Raw genomic sequence first — 13,343 nt, forward strand, 5'->3', positions numbered from 1 at the left:
CGCTCACTGAATGTCTGCCCTTTAACAGAGAGAGGAGGAGGCACTCAAAAGTCATCCGTCTTTTTTCCTCTTTAGCTGTATTGTGTTTGCAGTGCGTCACCTGGTGGAAAAAAGAAAGGATAAAAAGCCTACGGATGGAGAGATGAAAGGCAGAACAAAATCAAAGGATGAAAAGGAATGGAGGGAATGGGAGAGGTGGAGTGCACACAAAATGAGCAAAATAAAGCAGAGGATGTCGTCCAAACTGAAAAAGGCTTTTTAAAGCTGCCCTCCCCTCTAAACTGCTCTTCAGTCCTGTGTGAATGTTCGGTCTTTCTGTTCTCAAGCTCAGGAGACAAAGAGAGAGGATGGAGAGCAGCTAATAGACGAGTGAAATGAAGGCTGAATCGGGACAGTCAGAACAGTTTACTGACTGCATGTTCGAGGAGTGTTACTTGCTGAGTTTCCCAAAGGTTACAGTAAAAAAATGTATACAATAAACATGCAGAAGTACTGAGGCGGAGAGAGTGGAAAATATTATATCATAAAAAGCACATTACAAATTTAGCAAATTATTTATTTATGACCATTATTTATAAAAAAAAATGTTTTAAGATGATAGTTGTAGTTTAGTACACTAAAAACTAAAAATTATTTGTCTGTCAGTACAACACAAGTGAATATGTGTACTGTATATATTAATATATATGCATTCATTTAAACAAAAAATATAGTAAAAACAGTAACATTGTGACATTATTACAATGTAAAATAACTTTAATATACTTTCAAATTTAATTTCTTCCTGTGATGGTAAAGCTGAATTTTCAGCATCATTACTCCAGTCTTCAGTGTCACATGATCCTTCAGAAATAATTTTAATACGCTGCTCAAGAAACATTTGTTATTATTATCAATGTTGAAAACAGTTGTGCTTCTTAATATTTTTGTGGAAACAGTGATAGATTTGAACTTTCTATTCATTAAAGAATCCTGAAAGAACAAAAGTACAGAATTTTTTTTAAATAGATTTTTTTGTAACATTATAAATATATTTGCTTTCACTTTTGATTAAAGCATAATTCAATGCATCCTATTAATATATACATTGCTCAGTATGATATGGACCCAATATATATTGTCACACTTCACCTTTAAATATGTGCTGTATGGAACTGTTTTTTTTTTCTGTTTGTATAACGCACAAATGAAGGTGAATGTTTTATATAAAAAGGTATAAATGCAGTCAGTTATTATTAAACATCAAGTGTGAACATTTACTTTAATATCCAGTGTCTTGCAGTTTCCTCTGATTAAATCAAAGCTGTAACTTACTCTCTGAGCATGTGTGTGGTTTTCCTCACTAGCAATCATGCTGAGCACATTAAAGTACTTACAACAGCTCTTTATGCTCCTCTGAGACTTACAGAAGAGAGCGAAAGGCCCGAGAGAGAGACGTTGTCTTCCACTGCCCACAGTGTTGGTCAGTGTGTCTGAATTCCCCACAGAGGCTCATATCTCACACAGTATGACCTCACACCATCCTACACAGATACACACACACACTTAAACAAGTGAGCTAAGGCTAAAGAATGGGACACAGTAAGTAAAGGGGACAAAACATTCTACCCACAGTGTTGAACATGCCACAATGCAGTACTGTTTTTCCATTTCCTCCCCCGTTCTTTCTGTTCTTTTTCATTTAATGGGGCTTTTGCTGTGGCTGGCAGATAGAAATACACAATACCATTTGTTTCTCAAAGAGAAACGGATTAAAATTGACCATGGTGTCACAGCACACAGCAATTCATTCGAGTGTGTTACTCTGGTATGAATGCACTGCCACCTACTGGATGAATGACACAGTACAGGTGCAATCTTGACTGGACTTAGCTTTTTTTGGAATGTTTTGCCCAACACCATATTGGCACTCATTTCTGGGCATAGAAGTTTTAGGGCCAGTCATTTGAGCCATAAATGTAGTGTTACTAATCAAATGTTTGTCAAGATAACATTGACACCACAAGAACACCTGTCATTTCTACAAGCTAAATAAATAAATAAATAAATAAATAAATAAATAAATAAATAAATAAATAAATAAATAAATAAATAAATAAATAAATAAATAAATAGGTTATTGCCCAAACATCTATCACTTTATAATGAAATACAACTATACAAGGTACACACTCGGCAATAATATTCCACTTAACCCCTTAACAAGGTAAAAAATTGTCAAAAGTACACCATTGTACCTTTTTTAAATTATACATGATCCATCTAGTCTTGATAATTACATCCGAATTCTAATTGGCCATTTATTTCTAAAATCCTGGAAAAATGTGTTGCAACTCAGGTCCATGATCATCTCTCCAATAACAAATTAATTGAGCAATTTCAATCTGGCTTCCGTCCCCACCACAGAGAGACTGCTCTTGTTAAAATCACTAATGATCTGTTGTTGGCAGCTGACTCTGGTTTATTAACCACACTTGTCCTTCTCGACCTGAGTGCGGCCTTTGATACCATCTTACATAAGATACTCCTTGACAGGTTAGTTTCTATTGAGATCACTTGCACCCCCCTGTCCTGGTTTAGATCATATCTCTCTGGTCGCACTCAGTTTGTCCAACTTAAAAAATTCCGATCAAGACCATCTACAGTTACTTCTGGTGTTCCTCAGGGTTCTTTTTTTTTGTGCCCACTTCTATTCATTATCCACTTACTCCCTCTTGGCCATATTTTTAGGAAATATGGTATCCATTTTCACTGCTATGACACCCAGCTCTACCTGTTTTCCAAACCCTCTGACTCTTTTCTTCCACCTTCTTTACTCTAGCTGTTTAGCTTAAATTAAAGATTGTCTTTCAGCTAACTTTTTGAAACACAATAATAGCCGCGTTTCCATTACAGATTTGCGCAAAACTCTTGCGATTTTTTCAAAATGTCGACAAAAAACTATTGCGAAATGACGGCGTTTCCATTAACCGATGTTATGCGACTAAAACTTAATTTTTTCCTCTCGCGATAATCATTCCAAACATCATAGCAACGGACGTTAGTAGGTTTATGTACTAGGCCTATATCCCAGCCACTGCACTGGCCATTATTATTAATCAAAGGAGACGTAGCCTATGTGTGTTATCCAATCATTAATGGCAAGGAAAGACTCTTATACTTGAGAGCGGCACATATGCGAAAAATGTCTTTTTTGAATTGCCTGAAAAACCTCCTCATGCGAGCAGAAAAAATTATCGTTTTTGCGAAGTTTTTGCGAAAATTGACGTGTTTCCATCGGGCGTCTTTTCAATTCGCAATTTCAATTTGCGCAATTTGAAGGGTAATGGAAACGCGGCTAGTGATTAAAACGAGGTCCTACTTGTAGGCACAAGATCTACTCTGACTAAATTTGATTGTTTGTTTCTCCGTGGATATTGATCATAATGCAATTTATCCCTCCCTGCAGGTTAAGAGTCTGGGTGTCATTCTGAATAGCACACTTTTCTTCAAAGCTCATCTTATTAATATTACGCCTAGTACATACTTTCACCTGTGTAGTATTATTCATCTCCACCCTTCCCTCACAATGAACAACACTGCAATCTTTATCCATGCACTGGTTGCACATATCAGTTATTGTAATGCTGTTCTTATTAATGGTCTTCCTTCCAAACTTCTCTATAAACTTCAGTTGATTCAGGACTCTGCAGCTCGTGTTCTTTCTAGAACTCCTTCTACTGAGCACATTTCACCAATTCTCCAGCGACTACACTGGCTTCCATTGACGAATCGTATTGATTTCAAAATTCTGCTTCTCACATTCAAGGCACTTCACAATCTCGCTCCTCCATACCTTACTGATCTTCTTAATATTTATACCCCTTTGGTTGGGGGTGGGACTCGAGATGTTTTCCTCAATTAACTTCTCGTACCTCTGCATTACTGATATATTACTCAACTCCTGAAAGGATTTCTGCATGCTTTATGGACAAATCAAACTGAACGTTTACTCGTCACCTTAATCTTGACAGGACAATCCTCCTCTTCCTTCCTCCCTCAACAAAATTTCTTTTTACCTCAGTCGAAGGTCAAGCAGTCAATGCCTCCAGGTGTGTTCAAAATGACCAGCTCTCATTTGTGAGTGACATTATGACTGATAGATCCTGCTTTATCCTTCAAAACATAGGGGAAAAGGGCCCTTCCTTGACAACTAAAATACAACAATCCAGATTCCAGGCCCTCTGTTTCATTTCAAGACTAAAGTAACTCCTCCCTTTACTACTACCAGCATCTAAACATCAGAAAGAGACATTTTATCTGCATAGAAAGCACTTTGGGAGAGAGTCACTTCTAGTAATAGCATATGTGTTCAGCATTTAAATCCTGTATAGTCTGGCTCTAAGGATACATTATCTGGATGTTTCAATATCATCAACATGAGCCTCTGAACACAGATATGTTCTGATTTCAATCATTTGCAAGAAGCCCAAAATATCAACTTCACTTTTCTTTTTACTTTCCATAAGTGGCCAAAGGGCCTAGATCATGTTATCCCTATACTATTAAAGACAAGATGATTAAAATCTGCTATACAGTAGGCCTACACCTATCCTTTAAAATAAAAGACTCTCTCACAGAAAACCAGTCAACACCCATTTAGATGTCACTTTATGCTATTCAAATCTAGTACTCTCAAGTGTTTAGTATATAGCAGTTACTAGTTAGATTATGATTTAGATGCCAGTGAGTGATATTAAGATTTAGATGCAATCCTTTTAAAATAAGCAACACTGTAAAGTGCGTGTGTCATTGGCATGGTAGATTTATTTGCAATGCAAAAATGCATAACTTTCACTGTTACTCACCAGTCCTTGAGATGATAACAGCAGGTACTATGGGTGCTTCTCAATTCTTATTTGTCCATCCTCGTTTCCTTTCCTCGCGTCTCAGCTCCACCCCCTTTAGGATGCGAGGGAAGGCTGCAAGGGAAGAAAATGAGGACGGAGGAATCGAATGAAAGCTTTTTCATGCATTGGAATACTTGATCACTCGAGCGTCACTTCACAGCGTCATCAGCAGCGCTCAAAGGATCCCATTGTGTGCCATAAGCACCCTACGTGTGTACAGTGCACACTGAAATATTATGTTAGGCTACCAATCTACCACTAAGTGGAGCATTTGAGTTATCTTGAAATGTATCTAAAATCAAACATACTGTATGTGTAGAAGTGTTTGTCCATTAACTGATGTCCTTCACTTCCGAAGCGCGTAACGTTACCTACTACATTCGAGTGCGTGAGGCGTGAAGGAGCGTTTGATTGGTTGGACCTGAGGGGATACGCCCTTCACGGAACGAATCGGTTGAGTGAATGATTCAATGAATCACCAATCCTGCAGTACGGATCAATGAACAAAGCAGTGAACAACAAACTGTATAGTGAACCGAAAGAGAATGAATCATTCTCCACTAAACAGATGTCAGGGTCATGGTGTGAATTGAATGAATCCATCAATTCTAGATGGAAATTTTAGAGTAAATTCTAGTTCCGTGAGTATGGGGCTTTTGCTGTGGCTGGCAGATAGAAATACACAATACCATTTGTTTCTCAAAGAGAAACGGATTAAAATTGACCATGTTGTCACAGCACACAGTAATTCATCTGAGTGCGTTATTCTGGAATGAATGCCCTACTGGATGAATAAATACGTTTTTGTTTTTTTAAATCCTATTTTGGGCAATATAAACCATGAATAGAGATTCAAAACGTATCAATTAAGTTTATTTCTACAATGAATCAACATTTTTATTTTCTATTTCAATCTTTCTAAAATAGAGGTAATGCTCTGGATGACAGAATTTATTCTCTTACTCAGTCACACTTTATATTTAAGTTATCAGCATCCCGAGTCATGACAAATACTTTTTGGTTACACTTATTTTTATGGTACTCTTTAGACATTCTGTCAACTACTGTATAAGTAACACTGCACTGACAGTATTAATAGACTTTTAGGAATAGGGGTAGGGCTAAGGTTTGTAGAATAAGGGGTTAGGTATAAAAGAAGTTGACATATACTTGCAAAGTTACTGAAAGTCTGTTGGATGACCATCAAAATAAAGTGTCAGATACATACAGTCTACTAATACTCTAATGAGAATTAGTTGGAATGTAGGTGCAACATTAATTGTAGACAACATAATATCTAAAGCAGGGTACCATTTTTATTATATTATATATTTTTTTTATATTTTAGATTAAATACAACTACATGCCAAACCTTTTTTTTTTATTTCTCATACCATACTAGATTACAATTCTAAACAGAATATTCCAAAATAGAAAAAAAAATATAGAAGAAACAAATAACATCATTAAATAGCACATGAAATTCAGCAACATTTTCCATCCACACGTCTTAAACTGCAGCGTCATCAGCAAAAATTCCAGAAAAAGAAACATTGATTTCGATAACAACCAGTTACGGGCGTGTCTTTATGTGAAAATCTTGGAGTGTTTAGAGGAGTAATGCTAGCCTCAAACAGATGACGGGTAGCTTGAACCTCACAGCATGGAGATGCCACAGCTGCCCTATGAGAAACACAGTTGTCTTCACACAAATCAACTCTGAAATTTAAAAATAAAGGGATGAAAAGACTGAGTGTTTGTGTATCCAAGTTAGCGAAAAAGGGAGACAAGAAATTCTCAGTGTCTGGTGGTGTACGTTGGTGAGAGAGTGATATAAAGCAGCTGCAGGGTCAAAGAACCTCTCTGTGTCATAAACCATGAGGAGAGACACATACAGATGACCTCACAGTTTGTCACTCCGGCAACAAGGTCACTAAGAACAATCATACTTGCACACAAACAGAAAGTTAAAGCCAACACACAAACTAAAACGAAGTTCATGGGAAATTTACAAAACATCACATGCCCTATTCCACACCAGACAAACACACAAACATAAGTGCAAAAACGCAACAGTGCTGATGTGACTCAGAGTTTATAGTTTGACATCTCTTCGAAAGTTCTTGTGGATGTCCTATGAAATAAAGTTCTGGGCAGCTCGGATTCTGAATTTCAAGTTTAACGGCAATAACAAGACCATCCTAAATCAAAACCAGCAGTTTTTCAGTAAACATCTTTCAAAAATCCAGTTAGGTTTTATTCCAAACAGCTTTTTTTGTTAAGGTTTTTTTTTTTTTTTTTTTTTAAACAGGAAATGTACGACCAACACAGGAAGACATCCTGAAGGCTCTTCACCTTTACAGAACACTGTGAACTCTGTGCTGTTGATAGTGACACATCCTATCCAGAGGAGTAATATGCAGTTCAGTGCTGTAGCATTTCATAAAGGAGGTAGACGCACTTCATCACATTTTGACACTGCAATGTCAGTGTAAACCTCCAGCACGGTTCACTGTTGTGTGTTAGGAGGAAGTGGGGGGTCTTTATCATCATACTGTGGGGGCGGAGTGAGAGGTTCGATGGTGAACACGTTGCTCTGCTGGATATCGCTTAAGCTTTTCCTTCTGAGGTTGTCCGATCTGATGCGCCTAATTTTTAGGGGAATCAGCTTGCGACTGGGACGGCTGTTTCTGCGGCCGCCCGCTCCAGTGCTGGGGTCGATTTGGGATGAAGGTCTGCGTGCTGGGCTGGATCCATCCAGTACGATGTGCTGATCTTCCTCTAGCTCCTCATAGGCTGGCAGCTGTGTGACGCTGTTGTGTCGCTCAGAGGACTGAGTGATGGGATACTGGCCACTCATAACCACCTCCTCATAAGTGGGGACCATGAAGTTCTGATCCATCCTAGATACAAAAATAAACGCCCATTTACAACCATACACAGCAAATTTAGGTCGTTATACACTACCGTTTAGATGTTTACCGTTTTATTTTTAATAAAAACTTAATTCTTTTATTCAGTATGAATGCATTAAATTGATCAATTAAAGCGTCAATAAAGACATTGTTACAAAAAATAAAGCAGATTTTTTTTTTTATCATGGCTTCCATAAAAAATATTAAGTAGCACAACTGTTTTCAACACTGATAACAATAAGAAATGTTACTTGAGCAGAAAATCAGCGTATTAGAATATTTTTTTTTTTAGAGAGATCATGTGACTGAAGACTGGAGTAATGACTGCTGAAAATGTTTCTATCAGAGGAAGAATTTAATTTTAAAATGCAAATAAAAAATATGGGAAAAAAGCCATTTTAAATTGTAACAATATTCACAATATTACTGTTTTACTGTATTTTTTTAATCAAATCTTTTCAACCTTGTTGAGCATAAGAGACTTCTTTCAAAAACATTTTGACACCAAACTTTTAAAGGACAAGTTTGGTGTTTTACACTTAAAGCCCTGTTTACAGATCGTTTCTGATGAAATAGAATGGTTAAGATTGAAATTTGGACACATGCCCATTGACTTGGAGTTGGACAAAAACTACGATAAAACCTGTTGGAAAGCATCTTTTGCAGCGATTCTTGTGTGAGCATATCATTGAACACCCCTGACCACTCGGTGAGTTTCACGTCTTTGTAAACGAAAGTTTAATGCGTTTTAGGAAGGATTGTTCCAGTGCACATATGCAGCCATTCTGGAGGTGGGGGGGAAAGCGAAAGAAACCTAAAATTCTCGGGACAGCAGCATGTGTCCAAATTTTAATCTTAACCGTTCTATTTCATCAGAAACGATCTGTAAACAGGGCTTTAAGTGTAAAATACCGAACTTGTCCTTTAAACAGAAAGGTAATAAATAAGAATGCTCTTATGTTTATTTTAAAAAAAATTAAACCTTGATTAATTTCCAATAAAAATGTCAATTTATTAACTAAAAAAAGTCATGTGGCACAAAAGTATTTTTTCCCACCTTGAATATGTCAATGTATACTGCACATATTAACAGTTTGTGAAAATATTTGTCTATTCGTCTTTATTTCATTTTTTTTATGAAATTAATTCATAAATAATATACATTTTTTGAGAATCCCCGCAAGACATTTTACCACCTGAGCCAACCGTGCCAAATTATATGATATTTTAACAGACTTACTGACCTTGACACACAGTCATAAAGGGTCCTCTTTATGTTAACATTTCCTATGAAATGTTAATTGGGAAATTGAGAGATGAAACCATGTTGATGACCTGAGTCTGTGGTAGAGTAGTGAGTTTAATATGAAACTTGAGGTCAAGGACCAAATCTGTTCTGTGGGGAGCGGACTTGAGTCAGTCCTAGAGCCTCTGAACAAATCTTTGGGGTGCGGATTGGATCGATTCCTTTCCTAGAGCTCTTCCTGTCCAATTTTAGGGAAAAATCTGATCTATTGGAGACGCCCAATAGATTACTTAGGCGTGCCGAAAGAACACCACAACATGGTAAAATATCACAGTAAAACAAGCAGCTGTTAAAAATATGATACACCAGTGTTTTGGCAGATGAGAAGTTTATCCACATAATCATATTTTTACTCTTTTAATTCATTTTATAACTGTATCATCTTTATATCTCTTTTAATTCCTTTTATAACTGTTTTAATTTTCCTTGCTTTTATTTTATTTTATTCCTTTCTGTGAATTACCAAAGTGTATGAAGTGTGCTATATAAACAAACTTGCCCTGCCTTGCTGGTCTTTTATCCTGCATGTTGGTTGGACCACATGATTTTGGACCAATTTTGTAAAAATATTTTTTCTAAGACATAATAATACAAGTCAAGATTATGCCAAAGTACTTTATTATGTTTTTTTTTTTATGTTTAAAGACTTTAAGACTTTTTCTTCATTATATCAGGAGGTTGCATCAACCTGATATTTATGACTTCATACTTCCCCAAAAAATAAATAAACATTTATTTTTATTGTAAAATGTAAATGAAACATAGAAGTGTATTCAAGTCACTATATATATATAAATTGCATTTTAAAATGTTTTTGCATAAATTATTAGAATAAAAACGTCAACGTCATTGGCGCAAATATCATCATAAAGTGAATGAATGTGATTTCACCTGGGTGTGTATTTAACAATATGTACTCACGTAGCTTCCTCCCCCTGTGTGTTAGCGGGTGTACTGCTGGCTTCCTGTCCCCTGGCCGCCCGGTGTTTGTTCCGTACGCTCAGACACACAGACAGCAGCATCAGCGCCACTCCTCCCCCCACTAGGACGAAAGCCACGGACGAGGTCTCCTTAACTTGACTGGATTCCATGCCTGGTCTGGAGCTGTTCCCACCGGACCCTGCCGGCACCACGCTCCACACAATCATGACGATGCCCAAAGCGATGAGGCCCACTCCCAGCGCAGCGGTAGCATACTGTGCCCCAGAGTTACTGCCGCTGGTCCTGCTGGGACTGGGTGGAGTCTGGTCGCTGTAGGACATGCTTCCAAACCTTACCATGGACTTGAATCTCCTCCGGACACGTTGTTTTTCGTCCAGTCTGAAAACTTGACCTATCTCATTTTCCACTTTGTTTTCTGGAGCACTGACCCGCTCTGTGAACAGAAAATCAAATAAGGATGAATCATCGGACATCAAAATGTGATTGAATAATCAGACTATCATAAAAGAGTCTTAAATCAATAAACGTCAAAGATCCAGGCCCAGTCCCTCCATAAATCTTGTGTGAAAATAGCATAGCAGTCACCCGGCCTGTGTTTAAGCAGTGATAAAGTTATCATCAAAGCATATTTATTGTCTGCACACACATTGGTAGACATGTTAGGCTTGCATGACTTCCATGAGATTAAGTAAGTGTCTCGCCTGCCAAGCTTTAGTTACAGGTGCAAGAAAATGGAAGAAAGAGTTCAATTCAACAGTGAAGAGTGAAGAGAGAGAGAGAGAGAGAGAGAGAGAGAGAGAGAGAGAGAGAGAGAGAGAGAGAGAGAGAGAGAGAGAGAGAGAGAGAGAGTTCATGAACACAGACTTAGGTGAAATTTCATCTCTGCTCTGAAAGGTTTACGTTGGAATGAAGGCGGCTAGTTAAAAAAAAAAATAAAAAAAAAATAAAAAAAAAATTCCAAAATTCTCTTTACTGACAATGTGTTATTGTTTCATAGTTACACACTCACACTAAAGAAAGCACATCATAACTCTGCTGTGTCATGCCTACACAGTTTCTGGTATTGGTTATCTGTACAGGTCTGGGATAAGCGTTCTTACCACACATAATTTCTCAGCATGGAAGCACCATTAATTCATGGTCTTAGATCAGTGTAAATCATACATGATTTATGGTGGAATCTATTTCCTTCAGCAGTGACTCATACTTTATGCTGTGTGTATGGAAAAATGTTGGCAGTTGCTCATGAGCTCTGTGTTTGTACTCTTGCAGGGTGATTAAAGTCTCCAATGGCAGACATAATTTCATCCCGGCACATTTGACTTGTTGAATGCGATTTCCTTGACGCATAAGCAAAGTTTAGAACGTGTACATGACCGAAAACTGAGTTTCCTGAGCACGTCTACGCATGCAGACAGATAAAATTATGATAGTGAATCTACGCTGAGGAATGGCAAGAATTTCCCCCTCTCACAAAAGCCACTTAGACCAGAGTCGACAGACAAAAAAATAGTGCCACATAAATTCACATTACACACGGGCACCATGACAGGGAAGAAGGTTACAGTTGAGGGAGCTTGAGGCAACAAACTGTAGGTTAGGGTTCCAGAAACTTAAGCGACAACCCTATTTACGTATCTAAAGTATCTTAGAAGGAAGGAAATAGGCTACACTCACATTTCATCATTCACAGAAGGCAAAAAAGGTGCTGTTAACATAGAACATGGAATTACATTTAAATACGCAAGACAGTGGAATAAAAAAAAGTTTAGGCTAACTTTTAAAGTTGAATTTCAACTTGAGCGATCGCGTTAGGAATGACATCTGATGCAAAAGACGCGAAACACGTCTGTCAAGCTAATTTTCACATAGAAAAACAATAAAGTGCTACACAGTGTTTGAAAGTAGTTGAAATAAAAGAAAAAGGTCTCTAGACCATGCAGCATTTTTAAGAGCAAAAACGTGTTCCGTGTTAATGGTACAAATTTACACAAACCGACGTCCCCATTATGTAAACAATTCTTTCCAAAATAATCACACTGCAGGGCGCAAAAAACCCCTCTCAGGCAAACATAAATTATAAACAACAAATCACGTTGCGCACAACACGTGGCTAAAGAAACGAACGCGCTATAAAACCATATTTACAGTAACAAACATACCAGGAAAACGAGCCAAACGTCAAGTTCACTAAAAGAATCTTACCGCGAAAACTTCCTTTCCTTGTATTTACCCAGTCCGTTTCAATCCTGGATGAAACCACGTTTAATCCAATGATGCACACGTATACCAGAGCATTTGTAACATTCCTTAAGAAGCTGAACTTGAATTCCTTAAAGCGATATGGCCTTAAGTTCCACAGATATGAACATCTTCCTGTCCCTGCAGTCCAGAATTAACCCTTTAACAGACCCATTCAGTCTCCTGCCCCGCCCATGTGTTCGGATGGGTAAAAAGTTCTCCATCCCCTGGCAGTAATGGTCCATAGCCTACTATGAACCACATTTTGAGACTTTTAGTGAAACAGATATTGATGCATGATTCCAGAGTGAAAAAAAAAAAAAAAAAAAATATATATATATATAGTAAGCTAGAGAGTCCAAATTAACCCTTTAACAGACCTATTCAGGCTCCTGCCCCACCCATGTGTTCTGAGGGGTAAAAAGTTCCCCATCCCCTGGCAGTGATGATCCATAAAACTACAGAACCACATTTTGAAACTTTTAGTGAAACAGATATTGATGCATGATTCCAGAGTGAATAAAAATTCCATAGGCCTATATAGTAGGCTACAGAGTAACTTTATTTTGAAATAAAATCATGAACTATAAACTAGTTTTCCAGTTTTTAACTGATTAAGCAGTCAAGTCTTAATCTTATTTTCATTCATCTTTTAATATTTTCACCCTAACGGTAAAATATGAAGACTGTCGGTGTTGGCATTCTGAGAGTTTATTTATTATTCTCAGGAAATACCTAATCTCTTAGGTTGTAAGATATAAGCATTATTAATCACACTAATCGGCAGTCAGGGTGGTGTACGTCAAATCACCAGCAGCACCCACATAAATGTGTCGAAACAGGGTTCACCCAAACATAAATCCCTAGAGCGGAACAAACGCTCAACAATATTTAACTACTTTATGGGCAGTTGTGATTATGGCAATGTTAATGATGTTGGGCAAAGGTTGACCATATAGGCAAGGTGCTTCCTCATAACTGTCTAAGTTAAGGGACGTCATGTAACGTTTATAGTAAACAGAATAAGGAGTGCTCTGATAGGTATTACGT

General features: G+C 37.5%; 1 protein-coding gene across 1 annotated transcript; it reads right to left on the reverse strand.

Annotated features, from left to right (window-relative positions):
• Positions 1-6,187: 6,187 nt before the first annotated feature.
• On the reverse strand, positions 6,188-12,462 carry tmem51a (transmembrane protein 51a). The gene is made up of 3 exons (XM_082187631.1): positions 12,258-12,462; positions 10,032-10,485; positions 6,188-7,792 (listed from the first exon to the last, which is right to left on the reverse strand). The coding sequence occupies exons 2-3, from the start codon at positions 10,388-10,390 to the stop codon at positions 7,399-7,401; spliced, it is 753 nt and encodes a 250-aa protein (XP_082043757.1). The 5' UTR covers positions 10,391-10,485; positions 12,258-12,462; the 3' UTR covers positions 6,188-7,398.
• Between the last annotated feature and the right edge of the window lie 881 nt (positions 12,463-13,343).

This window comes from Leuciscus leuciscus (assembly GCF_965113295.1).
Source record: "Leuciscus leuciscus genome assembly, chromosome: 13".
In the NCBI taxonomy this organism is placed as follows: domain Eukaryota; kingdom Metazoa; phylum Chordata; class Actinopteri; order Cypriniformes; family Leuciscidae; genus Leuciscus; species Leuciscus leuciscus.